At 41.1% G+C, this 21,472-nt stretch overlaps 1 protein-coding gene across 1 annotated transcript; it reads right to left on the bottom strand.

Moving 5' to 3' along the window:
- Window positions 1–5,943: 5,943 nt before the first annotated feature.
- On the bottom strand, window positions 5,944–21,439 carry DERL1 (derlin 1). The gene is made up of 8 exons (XM_018077168.2): window positions 21,316–21,439; window positions 19,513–19,624; window positions 16,323–16,387; window positions 13,743–13,769; window positions 11,666–11,761; window positions 10,936–10,988; window positions 9,699–9,809; window positions 5,944–8,625 (listed from the first exon to the last, which is right to left on the bottom strand). Exons 3-8 carry the CDS (start codon window positions 16,356–16,358, stop codon window positions 8,487–8,489), a joined length of 462 nt encoding a protein of 153 aa, XP_017932657.1. The 5' UTR covers window positions 16,359–16,387; window positions 19,513–19,624; window positions 21,316–21,439; the 3' UTR covers window positions 5,944–8,486.
- Window positions 21,440–21,472: the final 33 nt, after the last annotated feature.

Raw genomic sequence — 21,472 nt, 5'->3', positions numbered from 1 at the left:
CCCAGGAAGGTTAAGTGACATCAACTTGTATCAATTGCTCTTGGTTTTAATTATTTTCTTAAAAAATACATTACACAGAGGAATTCAGTATTTGGAAAGGACAGAATGATAAGTGCGAAAGAGGGAGGAAATGTTAGAGATGAGAAAAGCAATTCCTTAACAGGTGGCTCTGTGAACCCCCAAATCCATGTCTTGTGAAGACAATGGTCCATCCAAGAACTCCACAGCCTGGTGAGACCTCCCAGTGTTGGACAGCCCAGGTGAGAAGCAAGCAGAGCTCACCATTTGGTTAATCACAGCTTCCCTTCTGTTTGGGAAGAGTGGCTTGTCTGCAGTGACATGCCATTGCCGTGGCCCTTCACACTCCCCTCTGCTCCCAAAACAGTCCATGCGCATCTCCATGGGGTGGCTCCAAGGAACAGAAACAGGAAGGTTTGGAGAATTCAAAAGACACTCAGCTAAAACAGCTAGAAAAAGAATGGGTAAGACAGAAAGCACAAAAACTCTTCTTCTGAGGTAGCAGCTCCAAAAGCAGACATGGCATTTAAGAATGAGAACTCTTGAATTTAACTAGTTCCATTCATCAGATCATCTGAGAGAATGAGTAGCTGATATCTGGAAAACAGAGATGGATGTAAGGAAGGGAAGAGGTATTAAAGTGGTTATTACCTACAGGGGAGATAAAAAAAAGAGAGATTGGTAATTTACTGCCTGCCTGACAGCCAGTAGAGGAGGCAAGAAAAGATTATAAATCGCTATCAAACAAATATTGCTACCGGGCACATGATTTTAAGTATCAAGACTCAACTTCTGCTTGCATTTGGAGTTCTTTATGTACGATGGCTGTCATGGCCAGCCTGCTCAGGCTTTCTAAACTCATGAGGATTTACAGTCTGCAGTGGCATCTGATGATTCCTGTAAGTCTTTCCTGCCTCTGTAGAATGCAGGCAGTGGGTGTGGGTACAATGCAGTAGAGCTGTGAATATCCCTCTTCTTCCTCCTGTGCTATTGTGAAGTATTAAATTAGGCCCTAACACTTTAAGTGAAGCTTCAGATGAAAAAGAAGGAAGGTAGATTTAAATGCAATAATACTGCTCTTACTGAAATATAAAGGAAAACTAAAACTGGATTGTAACTACCCCAATAAGAGCAGCAGACATGCTAGGAAGCTTTCACCATGAATGCAGAAACTCTCTGCTCAGAAGCTACAGGTTCTTTAAACCTCTCCTGCTCAGAGAGCGGAGATAGAAACCTGTTGACAATGATCCAAGACAGGCATTTTTGCAACATGCAACATGCATCTCAGACAAGAGTCACAAAATTATTTCTTTTTATTTTATTGCAGTGAGAAGCTGCCACCACAACACTTTTAGAAACAAAGGCTGCAGAAATGTTTTGCCCTAATCAAAATAGTAGGCTCTGATTTCAGCTTTTAAGGTTTTATTTGAGCTCTAAAAGCAAACAGAAAACCCATTGTATCTCCTAAGCTAAATGAAGAGTCATTTTAGAAATAAAAACCTTCCTGAAGCATTCCTCCTCAGCAGTATCACACAAATGAATTACTCCCATGTTGCAAACTCCCCCACCCTCAACACAATTTCTTTCCAACACTATTCCAGTGAAACCTGCACATGCTGCAAGCACACACAAGTCTGCTCTCCAGCTAAGAACCTTCCCTCTGCACACACCAAGGTTTTACCCCTTTATTTGCAGAGTAGAAGCCACCTTCCCCTCTTCAGCTTTCAGGAACAGCAGTTTATATCTTCAGGTTTCCCTGAAACACTTTGGGAAAGGCTCTACTACCCATGAGGGGCCAAACCAGAGCCTCCTCAAAATAATATGGCCACTTCGTCATCCTTGTCTGTCCTACTCCCTCCTGGGCTGTGCAAGCCCACCAGTTCAACACAACTGACTATAGAAAGTCAAACAAAGCAAGCTCACAGTCAGGTCACGCCTCACACTTTTCTCCTTCCTCTTAACCCAGTTCCCACAGATTTTTTTTCAGTGTGTTTAGGTGTGCTGGTCTCCCTGGGGAGCCCCTGCCCCTGGCTATGTGCTACTTGTACTACTAAAGCCAAACCAGATGTTGACACAGCCAGAGAGGAACATCTGTCCCTGTGAACAAGTGAGGCTGCACTTCAACTTGAACATTGCTAAGATCAAACTGTGGAGTAGAAAAAAAGTAAATAATCCCATGCTGGATGACCCAGAGCACCTCTAATTTCAGCAAAAGTTTGAACTCTTGCAAAATTTTTGCAATCCTGCTTGTAGATCCTGACAATCATCTTCTAAGAATATCAATCCCTTCAAGATTTAATCTGGTTTCTAATTTTACACAACACAAGGGCTGAAAGAACAATGCCACCAATTGCTTAAAGCTTTGGGGTCTTCAAGCTGCCCCAGAATCTTTGCTGTACTTTTTCAACATTAACTAGATTTTGATCTTAAATTACATACCTTGGGGAAGAAGGGTGAGACAGAACAGAACACAGGAGAAGACTAACTTTCCCCTTATTATACATTAAAACCCCCAAAGCCTCTAGCACCTGAGCTTTGAATCAGCTTTTAAGAAAATTACTCTGTATGTAAAAGCTCCAGAGTGAAAATACCAAAACATTAACATCAGTTACAGTTAACTCCTTAGCTTAAGCTCCTAAAACAAAAAAGGCCAATGCCCAAGGCACACACATGCCATTTTTTCTTTCTGCAATTGTTTAAATTCTTAACAGTAATAAGCACAGGCAGTTCAGTCAACAAACAATGCCTTAAAAAGACAGCTACAGTGGTGTTGCAGGCACATGATCAAGGCTTCCTTCTAGCCAAAGGCTTATCCCTGAGTCTAGCTGTAGATACAAATACCAATCAGTGTCTCCCTTTGACCCTCCACCCCCTGTAGGAGTAAGGATTCAGTAGATGAGGACAGAGACAGGCATTTCTTTGCTTTGCAGTCTGAATGGAGACTGTCATTTTCTGAGCCCATATTGCAGAAAAAAAGCACTTTGAAAAACATTATTTGATCAACGAATACAATCCCTGATTAATGTGTTTTCTTCCCATTCTCAAGTTCACTTAAAAAACAATTTCTCAGCAACTTTAGATTCCTTCCTGACTGATTTAAATTATTCTTCCCTCCAAAAAACAGCACCTTAGGCTTCTCTACCTCATACATCCACCACCGCCACACACAAACTACTTTCATAAAAAAAAAGAAGCAAAGATGTAACCTGAGTTGCATTCCTCCATCACAGTATTTGTTCCCCACAGACTGGGGCTATGAGCACTCACCTCTGCCCGAGTACCAGGCAACAAAACCAGTTTTGATTGCACTGATCTGAGACCCTCTCTGTTGTCTATGAACAGCTTCATGCACGAAGGGCACTGTAGAGACTGCAAAGGGGGGCAGCAGCCCCTCCAGCCTAATCCCAGCCTAATCCAAAAGGAGATGCAGCCCACCCAGAGCACAGGGCGGGAAGGACTCTGCCCTCTTGACTGTGAGTGAACTCTGTAACCATGGCCTGATGGAGGTTTTACAGCACCAACACTGAGCAGTGCCAGGCAAGCAAGTCTTAACAAAGCCAAGTGCTACAAAAAGCCTTCTCAGTTGGAGTAGGTGAGGGAGCTCTGATTTTAAAACAGGCTGAGGGGTCTGGTACGGTTAACTACTAATTAACCTACAGGTTAATTAGGGCTAACCGATACACTAACTTGAAAGCAAAGGGAAACATTACTGCAAAGAAACTTCCTCCATTTAACTAACTAACTACCTACCTACCTACCTACCACAAGGTGACCTGAACTCTGTAGTGTGAAGGGGGAGCAGGTTGGCTCCATTGGTTAGAATATGGTGCTAATAATGCCTAGGACATGGGTTCATTTCCCATAAGGGCCACTGACTTAAGAGTTGGACTTGATGATCTTTGTGGGTCCCTTCCAACTCAGAACGTTCTGTGAATATCTGAGGAGATTCAACAAGCAGCTTGGCAAGCCCAAGGGTTGGCACAGGCAGCATTCTCACACCTCTCAGGACAATGACAAGTGAATCAAACACTTGATAAAGGGATCCACCCTTTAATTCATGTCCTTTAATTCATGGCCAGTGCAGGGACTAAATACACCCTTACAAAACATGCAGATGCAAAAAGACTGCTTCTGGTGGTTTTGATTTAAACCCGTGTTTAAATGGCCTCCAATTGCCATGATCTTCATCACAAAGACTTACGGTTGGTTTAGTATTCCAGAGAAACCTGGCCTTAAAAACTGATTTGATTCTAATGGCATTTTTCAAGTGTTTTGTCCTTTGGAGGAGGGGGCAAAATAAAAAAATGAAGCACTAGAATTAAGGTTTTATCATTACTTTTTGCCCCTCCAACATCAACAGGATTCTGTAGAGGCCTTGCCAGCATCCCATAGTTACAGCTCCTTTTATGCCCTTTTGCTCCCAAGCAGTGTAATCACTCCTAGATCATGTTCCAGATGATACAAGGGTGAGCCACTGCTGCAAACAGAATTTCTTTCATCACCTAAACAGTGTGCTTGAAAAATACAAGCAGTCGAAGTGTTTTCATCATTTCAGCACATCATCACTTTGTTGATTTGAGTATTTCTGCTTAATATGCAGATATTACAAATTTTAACTTAATCGAATCATCACAATAGACTCAATTCTGAACTTCAACTCACACTGTTACTATCATTCGTGGCAAAATAAGAATCTACAGATGCATAAAACAAGAAAAGCCATTTACTAGTGAAGGTGATGGCAATGCTGAGAACATCTTCACCAAAATTAGCGCTCTGCCATACTACAGCAAGTGCAAATTGATCCACCATCCTAAGCGTAGTAACAGAACAAGGGAGAATATGAATCATCTTAATTTTATGGATGCAGAACAGGATTACAAAGTCATTAGGTGACTTGTTATATCAGAAGCTTCAGACTGTAAATTAGTGTTATCTCTCCAGCTCACTACCTTAACCATCAGGGCAAAGCAGTCTTCCTCCCTGATAAGGTACACAGGGATATACGAACACAGAATCTTACGTTGTATTGCAAGCAATATGCTACTCTGAGAATTAAACTCTCAGTTTTTCTAGTGTGACCATTAGATGGCAACAGATCCAGCTTCTCATTAAGTCATTGGCAACACCACATCACCAGGCTGCGTTCAGAGAGGAGCCATCGCCAAGACAAAGCAATAGGAATGAAAGATGAAGCATTTGATTTCATATTCTCGGCTCTTCTGCTGACTCTTTTTGCAGCTGGAGCAAAATCAAAAGGCACACACTTGCCACGCTGTTCTATCTGGTGTATTTAGTATGGACCAAGACTTTCCAGTTCAAGGAGCACAACAAATTCACACAGTGCTTTATGCACCAAATCCATGATTTTCTTTGATGCCACTGTGGTAACAAGCAGGAGAAGTGCAGTCAGATGAACAACGAGGACCAGAGGAGTCATTCACAGGATGCCCAATGTGTCTGTCTCCAAACCAGTTGAGGTAAGAGCCTCAAAAGGAATTCTGGCAGCTTTGCACGTCTGTCTGGACAGAGAGGGTATTGCAGAATTCCAAGCTTACCCCTGGAAAAGTATGTGATCTGTATCAATCCCACAAAGTTTAAGGGTGAGTAGAAGGATGCTTTCTCCCAGAGGACAAAGGATTAATAATCAAGCATACAAAAAACAGCTGTAAAGTGGTAATAGCCCAGGAAGGACACAGACTGTCAAAACTCATGGTATAAACAGAGGCAAAGAAAATGCCTTTACGATTTTGCAACTGATCAGAGAAGACAAGACTCCCACCCAAAAGCAGGTAATTTTCTTGAGTACTTTTATCGACAGCGGGAGATGGTGTCACAGTGCAGCTGTAATACAATCCCCAGAGATGTGCAGATCACAAGGCTTGTCTTAAGCTGAAATATGATTTAACAAAACAGAGACAGTAACAGAGATTAAAATTTTAATTTAAAACTTTGCCAACAAAAATTGATTACAAAAAGGGGAAATTATCTGTACAAAATAAGAAAGAAGGTACTCATTTAACAAGAGACTGCCATTGTCAAATGTATGTGGGAGGACAAACAGTGCTTCAGGTCAAGTGACAAAGTGAGAAAGTAACGAAGTGAGCTTGTAATATGGAATTTGAAAGTGAATTTTCCAGAAACAAAGTAAATTGACCTGAAGCAGCTCAAAAGCTAATCAAGGCTTATAAGAAGTCTATATTCCTTGCTAACCTTTTCCTCCTAATTTAGAGGAGGAGGATGTACTAAAAAGCAAAACCCAGCACGGTGCAATGGGCCAGGACAATTACTTTTGCTATGCTTTCACTCACTTAAGCCTTCCTTCAGGCCTTCCATACAAAGATACTCTACAATTTGAGCGTGCCAGGGCTTCAGCTTCACTTAACAATTGGGTCCTGACTCAAAATGAAGACAAATGCTTTGGGCACAGTAATATTACTATGACTAAAAAGACCAGCTGTACCATGACTCCTATCAAAATGATGGTTCTCAGACTGTTCAAGTTCACATCAAATAACAGCTGTTGGTCAATGATAAATTTGTATTTACAACACTGCACTCCTCTTTTCTACCTACCATTTTATACACAGAAAGACACAAGAGCATCTTTAAAACTCATCACTGAATAGACAAAAATGGCAAGTGATTCCTGAACTCCAACTTCCTGTAAAAATAAAACTTAAACACACTACCAGTTTTCTACATTTTTTCATGAGCCAAATCAACATAATTGAGTTGCAGTGAAGAAATGGAACATGCATTTATTTCAAGCAGGCCAGCTGAAAACTGTCAGTCCGACTGGTTATTTTCCACTTGGCTTCCCCTCACGTAGTATTTACAAGTTTTTACACCTTCAAAACCCAGCTTTTGTGAAGAAACAAAGCAGTAATAAAAATGTTTCAGCCCAGATTGACTTCATCTACTTACAGTTACCTGAGATACCTAAGTTGGGGCAGAACAGCTTTCTGTGCCCTACCTACCCAGTAAAATGACAGACAAGTGCTAAAGGGCAATTCAGTCAGACTTGAAACTCATCCTAGTGACAATGCTCTCCTTCCTCCAACCATAAAACAAAAAGTGAGCAACTACATTCTGACTTAGAAGTCTTGGTTAAGCTTTGAGTAATTGTGTTCCTATGTGAAGTGTTGGATTTAAGTGAACCTAAGCCTCACCTGGCTCACTAGCAGCTCCATCCAAGGGAGGTCAGGGACAGCTGTCTTTAAGAATGCTGTGAGACATGCACAAGTCCTCCTTACAGCTGGGAAAGCTGGGATAAGTAAGAAGTTTGCTCAAGTCCATGCAGCGAGTCAGTAACAAGCTGGCGTTACAGATTCCTGGATCTTAGCCATGTGCTCTGCCCATGGGAACCCAGTGCAAGGAAACTACTGTATAGAATCATTCCCTTTTCCAAGTAATAATTTTTTACAAAAAAAAAGTACAGCTACTAATAAACAGTGTACACAATTTCTTATTTGACAATGAAAGAGTCCTGCAGTAAAACAATCTGTTCTATTGTATCTTGACGCTGCAAAAATTATTTCCAGCTTTGATTCTTTGATGTCTTAAAGCTTTTAAGAGAAAGATGAAGATTCAGTTAAACAATGCTGCAATCAGTACTCTTTGTATTAACCACAATGATATGTTACATTTTCTAGTTTAAGCAGTATTTATGCTACCCAATTTGGCAATCAAAACAGAAACCTTGAAGCCAAGAATTCACAGATCTTAGGGGAAAAAAAAAAAAGCCAGACAATTTCAGTTTTAACAGAACAAGCCTTGTAACATGCTATGAAGAGTTCAGAGATCTCAATTCTGTGAATATCTGTTATTGACATTTCAAACAAAAGCCCTCTAGTTCTTAGGCTTGCCCAGCCCATGATGTAGCAGATCAGACAAATGCTGCACAGCAAGGTAAAAACTCTCCTCAAAACATAGCTTAATAACAGAAATGAAACATTTGCAATTTGCTTTATGAATGCAGCAGAGAGATATCACTAAAATAATGTTTCCAAAGAACCTGGGACTTTAACACAGCTATGGAAAAGGTCAGCTTCCTAAACTTAGGGGCTTGTTTGAGCCATCTGCCTCACACTGGATCCTTATTTTACCATGGTCAACAAAGTTTTAACATACCAGGTGAGACAGAACACCATCAGCTTGTTCCATCACTTGATGGAACAAGACAGCCAATGGATCCTGTTGTTACAGACAGACAATACTGTATAAAGAAGGCTTATTTTTAATGGCAGAATCAAATTGGACACTACTGGCTAACCTGGAGCAAGATCTACATTTTTTTCCTTCTGGAGTTTTTAATTTTCTCTTGAACCAGAAACATTCCTTCTAATCAGTTAAATCCAAGAGTATTACAGAGAGCTCAGTTCTTTAGGCATGCTCTGCACCAGGAAGGGTCGGTTCTACATCCAGTTAAAACCCAAGAGTTGATGTTTTCCAAGGGCAGGAGTTCTTCACTGGTCACCTAGTCGGAAACCTTGGCCCCAGTTGTGCCTTCCACCACCCTGCTGATCTTCTGCAGCTCTTCTCATGCTGGCAGGAGGAACACCAAACCCCGACACTCCCCCTCTCCTGTTTGGCAGCCAACGGTAACTAGGACAAACCAGAAGAGGAGTTACAGAAACAGCTGCACCCTGGGGGTAAATGACAGACTACTTTTCCGTGCACTTCCTTTTAGCTGACAGACTTTGCAATAAAACTGGCTTTTCACAGTAGAACTTCAGAGAATCCTGTCCAAATCTAAGCCCTCAGCACACTGAGAAATGGGAATACGGGGGAACTTCCATTTCTGGGAATCAAGAGAATTGCACATATCCAACAAGACTGATGGCACTTTCAGAGCTGTTACCACCTTGAAAGACATTTTTAAAGACAATCTTGTCTTCTAATCCTTATAGAAAATCAGATTTGCTAGACAGGCTTGCAAACATAGAATTAGAATATAAAGCTTCCCTACTGATTAAAATCTGTACACAAAGTATAACTGTAATTCAACAATTTATGCTATGAAGAGGGTTAACTGAGTTTTAGCTAACATTTGATAGAGAAAGTTTCTAACTAAAGTTTGATAGATTTACAGCCCAAAGGGATGAGGACAAGGACAATTGAAGCTAAAAACTTAGGCTTCTGATTGTAGTATTTCAATGCCAAAACAATGAACACATCACAAGAAAAAGCACTTCAGACTTGCAGTCGCAGTTGACTGGTACAGACTGCAAAGCAGAATCATATTACAGTCCTGAACAAGTCTACAACTGACTCCCATTATTGTTAGACATTGGTGAACTGGTAGCTACTGTAATGATACATGGGAATACAGAAAAAAAGATGACTTCCAGGATAAAACTTTTTTTTTAATACCATCTGATAATTGTTAGGGAGTTCTCTTTATTACAGCTCAATTCACTAGCAGAACTATGACTTTCACTTTTAAGAGTGGGCAAAGGACATAAGTCATCCAGAGAGGTAACACAGAACTCTCACATGGACCGTTTAAAAGAAGTTCAACATTTTTGATGACTCATCAGCTCAGTCAACGTGATAGTCTAAAGCAGGTTGATTTAGCAAAGTATTTTACACTTTAAAATCCCAGCAAATATATGTCTGATGAATCATACAAAAAATTGGACCAAACAAACAGTGAGGTAAAGAATAAGGTCACTTACAGGAACTGAGGTGTGGACAGAAAATTCCTTCCTCCCAAATCCACTGGATATTTAAACATTAAGAAGAAATACAGGTGTCCAACCAGATTTCCTATCAGCTCATTGATGACTCTGTAAAGCAAAAAAAAAAAAAAAGAATTGTTTTACATGCTGTCTTCTCTGAAAATAAGAGTGATCACCTTGTGTTCACCTGCCACAGGCATTGCCAGGGCTGTGAGACCCAAAAAATTTCCCTTCTCTCAGCATTTTGCAGCCAATTCTTTAGAAGAGCCAACTTTCTGTGCCAACACTTCCAAGCCTTCTCTACAGTCTGTACTGAAAATGCAATTAAATACTTATTTACATCAGGGAATTAGACCGTACAGCTATTAGTGACTAAAATAATAGTCTGCAGAGCTAGAGAAGTTAGTGCTGTTTTCACTGGACAACCTGTCTCCCGCTGTACTGAGCTGTTTTGTTCCCAATTTTACAAAAACACAGCTGACTGGAGGCCCTTGAGTATCTTCTGTCATGCATAGAAACAGCAGGTATCTAACAGCAAGCAGTTCTCACAAGTGACGGATGAGTCAGTAGGAGGCACAGCCAGAACAGGGAATTTGGTTTTGCTGTGCCATCTCCTCCTTTTATAACTCAACCTCAAACTTGTTATTGTCATTAATTGTGTTACAGCGGCACCAAGAGGCCCCAGCCAATGCAGGGCACCAATAAGACAGACTGTGCACAGAGAGGGGATTTCTGCATCATGGAGTTTACTCAAAGAAACCCAAGACAGACCAAAGACTTCATCAAGTGCTAATACGGCACTCTGCAGACTTATTTCCATTTTCACTTGTTTCACAAACTGAAAAAAAATCAGGATAGACAAGACTGGGAGGGAAAGAAGTAACAGCACTGTCAGAGGCAAGCTAACTTTGTTTCTAAAACCAGTAATGATGGCTAGTCACATGAATGACATTTTTCTTTACTGTGTATTACTTTTATAGCATGGAAAAGGCCTAACACATACAGTCACTAGAAAATAAAACAAACTTATTACTTTCCCTTCATCTACATTCTCTAGTTCTCACATGCACACCTCTTTGCTTTTATCTTAAATCATCACCATGTGATACTAGGCATTATCAGTCACATTATACGGTTTTAAGCTTATTTTAATATTACTTCTAAATTCAGCAGCAAGTTAAATAGCTCTAAAAGCTTTTATAACTTCAAACTGGTCATAAAAGTAAATACATACGATCCACCAATGATGTAGTTGAATCCCAGAATAACCCATGGAAGGTAACAGGCCTGAAAAGGAATGCAGTGAAGAGAAGTTGTAAGTACAAGTTAAGGAGGTAAACCTGCTCTCAACTTCCCACTGCACTAATGAGCATGATCATAATCTCAATATTTTAGGCATTACACAAATCCTGATCTATTAACTGAAAGAGATTCAACCTACAAGGGAAGATACTCCAAACTGAGTGAAGACTAACATTTTTAGACAAAACATACTCATTTAAACATTATAAGTAGACATGCGTTTTGCCCCCATGTTCCACAGCATGCTTGCATCTGGAACAAAGTCCTAAGGTTTCCGACTTTGAAAAGCTCTTGAAACAATGATCAAAAGAGTTTCAACTACGAGACCTGGCAGAAACAGACAAGGTCACCAAGGAAACAACAATTTAAAGTATCAGCATTTTGTCACTACATTCAGCTTTTATCCAGGCTAATGTTTATCAGGAATTTTTTCTTTTCGGAGTGATGAATTTCAGTTGTCAGGACATCTTTTCAGTAAAGCCACACTAAGTGACACCACATGGAAAACCACGAAGAAATTTGTCTTTGCTGCATCTCAAAGAGTATACAGTTATGTAAAAGTGTGGAACATCTTTAATAAGAGAAAATATTTACATTTTGCCCCTCACCCCTACATATGCATCTTATGGGCAGGAACCTTTCCAATATCCTGCCTGACATACCTTAAATCTTGTTCCAAACCAAAACGATACAATCATGTCTCTGTTCAGCTGGGCCCACACATAAAGTACTGACATGATGAGTGGAATCATCAGCAACTGCAATGTTAAGAAAGAAATAAAAAAGGCAAACAGTTACAAACACTTTCACAGAAACTAAAGAAACTTAAACAGGCAGCAGGAGCTATAAGTTTCAAAAGTGGCTTGTAAGCATGGTATGTCAGTAAAGTCTTTACAGACTGCCCCAGAAGCTTTGCCACCATGTGTCATGGATCTGTAAAAAAGCCACTGAGAAAGCTAAGGAGGAGAACCTACTTGGGTCATTCTCTTTTGCAAGACCATGCCAAAGCAAAGGGCTCCAACTTGCACCAAGTGAAAGAGCAGCTGTGGAGAACTCCTTTGCTCCCAGTTGCCTGGTAGGACACGTACAGCAGAGCCAGCCATGGACCAGTGCCACAATCATTTCCAGGGCACTAACCCAAACAGTTACTCCACTGAACTGCCACCTATGAGCACCTCAGAAGGAAGGGGCACCCATAAATCACCATTTCAGGGCACTGCAGCCAGCCTTGGCAAAGCTGCCTTGGTAGAGCTTGGAGATAACCCGCACTCCACGCCAGGAGGTGAGACTGTTTCAAACACTTCCTTACTGTGACTGCATATTAGGTGATTGGACTATTTCTAGTGAAAGAAATACAAAGCACTATTTAGCTACCTGATGATTTCTGAAGGCAGACTGCACCAGCAACATTTCCATGAACTGGCTGAATGCTACGAACCAGCTCCTGTGTTTAGAAGAGGTTGAAACTCATCCCTTCAGGGGAGCTTCTATCCAACAGGTTCCACGTTAACGCTGGCACACCACTACCAGCCCAGCCTTCCACAAGCCCCACGCGTATGCACCAGCACTCTGACTCACCACATGAGCACTTTAGGGTCTTTAGTAAAACTCTTTTCATTTTACTGGAAAAACAAAGGAATATCTAATTTCTGAAAGCATTTGACATAGGAATAGTGCCAGCTATCCTACTCTATCTTCTCAACTTCAAGTAAGGCCACTAAACACAATCAAAAAACCCCCATTTTTTTAAGAAAACCATGTTTGTACATCAAACAACTGATTCTCTTTTAAGCAATAGTTTGTATCCAGTTTAAAAAAACCAAACATTTTAAGTACCTATTTTAAAATGTACAAATCAACACAATCAGTCTAAAATTCATACAATGTATGGGTGACTGCAGCATGCTTTTGTAAAATTTTGTGATGTCTTCGCCACAGCAAAGAAAATTTTAAGCCCGAAGTTGTAGACAGCCCTTAACAGAACTCAGTCCTGACTAGAGATTTTTGGTTTTGTCTACCAGGAGAGCCTGATAAGTGATCCAAAAATGCTAAAATAATTTTGTACAAAATACTGCAGATACTGGTGCAGGCTTTAGGTGATGGGGACAGATAAAGATAAGGAGAGAACAGCAGAGGCAGGTTGAAGATACTGATACTCTGCTGTGTCCAAGACACACTTCCCAATTTTCCCCTTTAATATTTGGGGTGATAAGAACTACCTCATCAAAAATTTACACCACTATCTTAATCATTCTTGTGAGGATTTTGCACTTCACAGTTCTGATCTCAATCTGAAGCTGTGTTTTTCATAAAAAGATCTTCTATTGGCAAGTGAAAGGCACACTAAATTTGAGAAGATGAATGAACCCAAGAATCATTTTTAAATAAAAAAAGTAAGAATGGAGATCCACTTTCATTAAAGGAAACAGCGCAGAGGTGACATCTTGTGTCCATTTTAGTAAAAGGCTGAACACTTCCTGACTGTACAATGAGCCAATTTTCATTCCTGGATTCCCTAATTGGGTTAGGTGTGACAGTCAGATCCAGGCTTATGCCATCAGCTGAGGCTAACCTGAACTAAAAAATTAACAATACACACACAGCAGTCCATTCTGATATAAACTGAGCCAGTTTAGCTTAACATTGTTCTGCAGTTAAGTCAATAATGCTCTCTATAAAGTTATTAAGTAGTCATAAAGTTCCTCAAAATTATTATTTAAGAAAGGGCACTGCACTTACCTGCATGTCCATTGCCAAGCCAGTTATCTGTCATTGCACCATTAAGGAAAATACAGCAAAACCTGGCAGACTAAGATAATAAAAAGAAGGTGCAGACACACTGAACACACATGCAAAGGCCTTTAATGTTTAAAATAGTACTACACAGGAACTGTTTTAAGTTAAACACTGGGTAAAAAAATAAAAACATCCAGTGATCTAGAGACTTACACACTTAGTTTCAGTAACTGCCTTTTGGTAGCCTTTCAAGCTCCCACCTCCAGTCATTACCCTGAGGGCTGACGGATGCACTGGCCTTTCCTCCCTGATGGAAACTGGCTAACTACAAACTCAATCAGTCCTTGCTTGCATAAGAGCACATTATAAGTTTAACCGCTGGATTCTTTCATTACTTCAACACTGAAATTTTGGGTTTCTAGCTAAAGAAATACCAGGTCATGAGAAAACCCCAATACATTGCCAATGAGTCATATAAAAGAAATAATTTCTTGAAGTGCATCAATGCAGGCTTTTAATACTCCTCTCCCACCCAGGAGCCCAAAGGATCTGTTGTAGTGACTGCTGAGTAGAAAGAATGAGGGATTTTGCTATGATCAGAATGCTTTTAGCAGTTCATGAGTCCACATAAAATGACACCCACCCTTTTCCCAGACCATGGATCCAGGTTGCTTTTACATCACATAGGGAACAAGCAACTGGAAGCTTTTAAATGACCAGTTTGAAAGTCAAGTCACAATTAGATTCATTCTAATACCTCACAGTCAACAACCTGCAATCATAAAGAAAACCCTCATCTTTGTAACAACATAACTAACAGCACATTGTTTTTGTTGTGGCTCAACAGGACCAGCAGGAATAGCAATTCCCTCCACAGAGTGGAATGCAACTGGAGATAATCTATTGATAAGGCATTTCTACACACTAGCTCTCCTGACTACTCTGATGTCATTGCTCCTCTTTTTCCATGTGCTGTGCCACCACAAATTGCTACAAGGAGGCAGCAACAGCACAGACAGAATGGGAGCATCTCCAAGGATGGAGGTGCCCTTACAGTAAAAGGGGGTCTTTCTTATATTTAAATGTGCTTCATTTTGTGGAACTGGTGTCCAGCTACAGAGTCCTCAGCACAGAAAAGACATGGACCTCTTGGAGTGGGTCTGGAGGAAGCCCACAAAAATTATCAGAGGATGGAACATCTCTCTTATAGGGAAAGGCTGAGAGAGTTTGGGGCAGAGCATTTTTTAAGGCCTGCTGCAATAGGAAAAGGGGTAACGGTTTAAACTAAAAGAAGGTTGATTTAGATTAGGTATAAGGAAGAAAATTTTTACAATGAGGGTGGTGAAACACTGACAGAGGTTGCCCAAAGAGGTGGTGGATGTTCCATCCCCGGAAACATTCAATGTCAGGTTACAGGGCTCTGAGCAACCCGATCTAGTTGAAGATGTCCCTGCTCACTGTAGGGAGGTTGGACTAAGGACCTTTCAATCCAAACTACATATGATTCTATGATAAGACCCCAGGCTGCACAAGCCCAGCTCTCCCAGCTTCTCCTCATGTGACAGATGCTCCAACCCTTTAATCATCTTCATGACCTCTCACTGGACTCACTCCATTATGTCCATGTCTCTCTTGTACTTGGGAACCTGGAGCCGGATGCAGCCCCCCATATATCTCTCAAAGGCTGAGCAGAGAAGAGCAATCACCTGCCTCAACCTGGGGGCAATGCTCTGCCTAACACAGCCCAGGATGCCGGTGGCCACCTTTGTCATAAGGGCACATTCCTGGTTCATGGTCAACTCGGTGTTCAGCAGGACACCCAGGGCCTTTCGGGGAAGATACTCTGCAGACTGCCAGTCTCCAGTCTGCTCTGCTGCCTGAGGTTGCTCCTTGCCAAGAGCAGGGCTCTGCACTTCCCTTTACAGACCTTCATTCCTGAGCAGCCCATTTCTCCAGCCTCTAAAAATCCCTGAATGGTAGCACAACTACCTGGTTTATCAGCAAGTCCTCCCAGTTTTGTATTCAAGATCTAAAGTAAAATTCAGATAGAACAGCACACGGAAAAAGTGTTTCCCAGCATTCTCAAACCAACAAGCCCATATTTTTCAGGAAGCTGGCTCAGTTCAGGTATCGCAACACTGCTTTCTCAGATGACTTTTACTCAGCATGTAAAGGACCTCTCCATGAGGTACCTGAATTTCAGGGAGTGGCAGTGATCAGTCCTATCTGCACACAGCAGCTTGAACACACTAAATTCACTCTTAGCTCACACAGCAACCCACAAAAGCAGCTCAGTGAAGTGATAGAGAGAACACCACGGAAGCATGAGCAACACACAACATGAGCTGAGCTTTATGTAAGCAGAACTCTAGTCCCCAGACTACATACCCCTATCAGCACGTTTATTAGTGTTCTCCCTGCAAGCCACTACCTTTCCAGGAAGATTACACACTTACAAACTTGCCTGGGAACATTTGCTACATTTCAAAACTGTTCCTTGATAAAACCCAGTCTTTGAACACACTTAAGGCAGAAACAGGAGAACCAAAATATTCTCAAATTTGATGATGAGCAGAAGGATACAACAATGCAGATCCAGTTAAACAGCAGCATGAACATGTAATCTGCTGGTCTTCCATCAAAAGCACCTGTAAACAAAAAGAATTATCAGGAATGGTATTGAAATTTTGATAAGAAATTAAGACAACTTTTTTTTACTCTTACTTTTTGGAGTCTAAGAACAGCTTAGTTATTAACGGTTGCTTTACACGCAGTCTGTGGTTTACAATTTATTTTTTTTTAATTTTAAAAAGCCTTAGAATAGAACAACCTACAGACTGAAAAATAAGACAGCCTACTGCCGTGTCTATACTCAAAAAGAACACACTGACTCTGGAGATAAGTGGTTTTAACTACATAAGCCTTCGAAATGGAGTTAGACCTCATCCTTCATATGAAACTGCCAGTCAGAAAGACAGAATAAGAAAATACACGTGCACAGCTAAGGCAGAGACATTAAGCACAATGACTGAGTCATGTGAAAAACAGCCCTCACTTAGGCAAATTGCAACCTCTTTGCATCATCTAGTCAGACTCAAGAGATATGACAGTTTTTACACTCCAGAAAAAAATAGCATCCGTGACAAGGAGGGTACACATTTGCAGCACATTCTGTTCCTTCTTCTAAGCTGATTTCCCATTTCAAATGTGTCAGTTTTTTGAGGACAGTGGAAACAAACAAACAAACAAAAAAAGCAACATTCCCTGCAGGTCATACTACACAAAATTATCTTTAGATGCCCAGTTGGGTTTGTGACCTAGCAAAGACAAGAGTTAAAACAACTCCTTGCAAACTCCTTGCAAACATGAAAATTTGAGGCTCTCACTCTTGCAAAGTGTGGCAAAAAGGTGACACAGACCTCGACACCTGTGCAAGACTCCCATCAACTTTCACAGAGTCCCAGGCAGGCAAGGAAAGCCTGAGAATGTTGTTGCAAAAGACCCAGACCAGTGACAAACTCAGTGCACCACAGACAAGCTGAATTACATGCTCATAATTAAACATCAAAAGGCCTAGAAAGAAGGCTATTGCTTCATGTTAGCACTATTTGGCTTCCTACAAGTATTTTACATGTCCCAAAAAATGTAAAGGAAGAAAACCTATTTTTAAGTGATAGCTTTTTAGAATAGCCTATGTAAAACAAAATTACTAAAATAACAATTTTAAGTTTATTATTTAAGTTCAGCCATGCAAATTACATGACAGGAAAAAAAACACTTAGAAAAATATATTGGAAAGTTTTAAAGTTGAAGAAATGCATAAACTGAGGTTTTCTCCTTACTGTTGCTATACAACAAACAAATAGAAACAAGAAAAGAGAAGCTGACTAAGGCTGCAGAAACACCAGCTCAGGAAACCCCACAGAGTAGGAAGAAATCAAAGCTATTATTATTCCCTTAAGTTTTTTCACTTCTCGTTATCTAGGAGACTGCTAACAAGAGTATTAGACAAGCTATTTAAGTTGACTTTTCAATGAATATCTAAGAAAATTGAACTACAGATGCCAGAAAGCTCAGCACAGCTATAGGTTGAGCTCTATTCCACTGGGTCCTTCTGTAAGGCCCAGGGTATAATCCAGTCATCTGGAAAGAGCTGCAGACTCATAATCTCATCATTCATACTGTTGGAGAGTGAACTCTTCATAGTCTTCTTTCTCTGCTGATATTTGTTATGTTCTTCACCAACCCAAACAAAACAAAAACACATCAATCTCCCTTTCCTCGGGAAGCTACAGGTCAGCTTGTTACAAAAGCACAAGCACAGTACAAATCCATATGGACATTTTTGACAACTAAATTTGAAGCTGGCATGCAGCACCAGTGTACACTCAAAAAAAATATACAATGCTGAAAATAGAAGTTTCACTTCCTCAGTTTCATAGACAAAAGGAGGCATAGACCAAAACTGATTTCCACCTGTAAACATTATCAGCAACTTATATACCTCCCACATGTAGAAGGATTCCAGCATGTTTCACAGAAAGAAGGGCCAATCTAAACAATAACTTAATTTATAACCAGAAAAATGACTGTAATAAAAAAGAAATGCATTGGTTCAAACAACAACCCAGCTGACTTTCCAGTTTCCAAATTCATGTGTGTTGCACAGCAGGAATTTACTGCTAAAAGAATTTACTTCCTTTCATGAGACCTGTGCCACAGCAGAGACAACTGCAGAATTTTCTCAGTGTATGTCCATTCAGTGATGTCTTAATTTGCATCTATTATCCAGGAACTCTTCCTACACCTGGCTTTGCCTGGTAGAATGTTTGAACTGCCACTCTCACATGTTCATAATCTACTGCAGAAAAGCTCAGAGGAGGAATCATTTCTAGCTATAGGACTACTACTTTCTTTCACTAAGAAAACAACCAAATACAATCTGGCACCACTCCTCCCTTTCCCTGCTACTCTTAAGACTTAAACGGGGTTCCACAATAGTCTCTGGATGGCAGGTCTACCAGGGATCTCTTTACTGTGGGACTTCTCAAACATCACCATCACTTCTAAGACTCCATTAGAATTATACTGAAATTCTTGTTCAAAGGCTTCCAGGAGGAGCTTGGCTTTGAAAACACTTTTATTACTTACTTCAACTGAAACAATTTTTGTCTAGCTTTAATGAACGGTGTAGTGCAAAATAAAACTAGTTTTGAAGCTACCTTGCAACAACAATCACTTTTTTTGAGAAAAATGATCCATTATCTGATCTCCTTTCTTCCACTGAATTTTTCTCCTTAGCTAAAAATCCTAGTAGTCCCTTAACTTTTCCATGTATCTGTTTGGAAGAACGGTATTTCAAATTTCATTTGTAGAAGGTATCTCTCAATTCAACACAAACCAGAAAATAACACAAGAAAGCATCCCTAATAAAAAGAGGAAAAACTGATGTTATTTTCTTCCAATGGATATACCCTTTATTATGTATGCTCTAACATCCTTCTGTGTCAGAGGACACCAGAAACAAGAAAACAGAGGTAATATCATTTAGTCTGTCTCACTCCCTGAAATCCAACAACCAAAAGCACCAGGCCCTCCTATTGAAATAAGTATCAAGTTCAGATCCTAAATGGCCAAGGGAAAGCACCAGTCCCAGAAAATCAGTTTTCGGAGCAGTTTCACACTGACCAACGTAAGCTGGCACAGAGATGAGCCACCTGCATCAGCTTCAGGTAGAGCTCACCACATGCACAAAAATTAATGGATAACATACCTGTTTCTAATCGTGATGAATATTGATACAAGAAATACAAATTCACCAAGTAGAGAAATCCTGTTCCAGGTCCCACTGGGAAGAAGAAAGTTGCCGTTATCGGCCGCCAGATCTGTCCAAATCAAAAGAGAAAGATATATTTTATACTGTAGAATGAACTCATATGCACAGGTTTTTTGTTTCCATTCATTATCAATTACTTGGAAGATCAAGGAAAGATTAAAAACAATTCAAGTATCAATTCCTGCTGCTTCAGCAGCTTTTACAGGTGTGGGGGTTTTTTTAATCTGATAAGCAAAACTGTTAAGATTACAACAGAAATCACACAAAGCTTCCCAGATTGCTTTCATTACATCTTTGCAGTACTGACTCTTTACTGCAGTGCAAAAGGATGCTACACTGTTCTAAAAGCATCCACACAAACCCCATTCTTCCCTGTTGAACAGAGGCCAAGCAACTCACACAACAGTCTTTAGTGTACCATTCCAGACAGCACACGCTGCGCTGAGCATTTTAGACCTGCTATAGAGCCTCCCAACAATCAATAGTGGACACAGCCAACTGCATGGCAGCACATAGCAAGGGCAGAAAGTGGTCATTCATAATTGAGCTCCCTAAGCAGCAACAGTTCCAAACAGAGTATTAGGATCCTGAACATCACAGTTCCAGGAGAAATAACAAAACTAGAGGGAAAACAGTCGTCTAAGCTATTAAATTTTGGGGACGATACATGGACGGCCCTTCCTAGAGCAATCTTTTAAATTTTTTTTCCCACTCAGCCTTTTGCACTGAAGATATAATAAGCAAATACAATAGAAATGTAAAGGTCAAGATCTTTCCTATTCCTTCATCTTCTGTTCATCCAATGAGTCCTCTCCTGCTATACACCTGCACAGCAAAACACTGAACTTGTAGCATCACAATGCAAGGAAAAATACTATGTCCAGCTTGTGAGCACTTTTAACATTGCTAATGCACTCTACAGCTGACACCTCAGGGTTTTAGTTGTTAGTTTGTGTGACCCATACCTACGCACAGAAGCTGACAATCCCAAGCAGAAGCTTTTTCAAATTCCAAGCCAGAAGGTGCAAAAGATGCACTTTTTTACTGAATCACAGAATGGATCAGGTTGGAAGGGACCACACTGGGTCATCTGGTCCAACCTCCCTGCTCAAGCAGTGTCATCCTAGAGCACATTGCACAGAATTGCATCCAGACAGTTCTTGAGTATCTCCAGCGAGGGAGACTCCATAACCTCTCTGGACAATCTCTGGACACTGTTCCACTGTTCCAGTGTCCAGTCACTCGCACAGTAAAGTTGTTCTTTCTTCCTCACGTTCAGGTGGGACTTCATGTGCATCAGTTTCTGACCACTGCCTCCTGTCCTATTGCGTGTCACCAAGAAGAGTCTGGCTCCATCCTTTGACACCTCCCTCTAGATACTTATATGTATTGATAAGGCCCCCTCCCAGTCACCTCTTCTTGAGGCTGAGCAGGCCCAGCTCCTTCAGCCTTTCCCCATGAGAGAGATGCTCCAGTCCCTTAATCATCTTTGTTGCCCTCCACTGGACCCGCTCCAGGAGCTCCATGTCTCTCCAGCAGCTCTGCCCGAGTCCCCAGAGCCACCCGCGGTTTGGGATGTTTGCACAGCTGATTGTCACCTCTGCTCCCGCAGTCACACCCACACGGTCACACAGAGCCACCTGAAGCCACAGCCACGGGTTTTGTGGTCACAGAGTGCCTCGGCACAACAACCAGCGCCAGCCAGAACAACTCCCACAAAAAAATTAGGGAAAAACACACCAGAATGAGACACAAGACGAACTGCGGGGCTGCCAGGGGCCACAGCCCTCTGTCACTGTCACTCTGGTAGGGTCAGGCACCACCGCCCGGGCCCTGCGAGCACAGCACGGGCTAAACCCGGGCCCTTAATCCTGCACGGGTTAAGCGACGAGGAGGG

This window comes from Manacus vitellinus, unplaced genomic scaffold, assembly GCF_001715985.3.
Source record: "Manacus vitellinus isolate BGI_N305 unplaced genomic scaffold, ASM171598v3 scaffold_1_pilon, whole genome shotgun sequence".
Lineage (NCBI taxonomy): Eukaryota > Metazoa > Chordata > Aves > Passeriformes > Pipridae > Manacus > Manacus vitellinus.
This window is presented reverse-complemented; position numbering and strand designations above follow the sequence as displayed.

What these genes read in the sequence shown, in the direction of transcription:
- DERL1 (XM_018077168.2), bottom strand. Translation starts at nt 16,358, where the DNA reads ATGTTCATGCTGCTGTTTAACTGGATCTGCATTGTT. An exon ending in GCTTGGCAATGGACATGCAG is followed by an intron (nt 11,762 to 13,742) that starts GTAAGTGCAGTG and finishes TTAACATTGCAG; the next exon opens with TTGCTGATGATTCCACTCAT. An exon ending in GGTTTGGAACAAGATTTAAG is followed by an intron (nt 10,989 to 11,665) that starts GTATGTCAGGCA and finishes ATTCCTTTTCAG; the next exon opens with GCCTGTTACCTTCCATGGGT.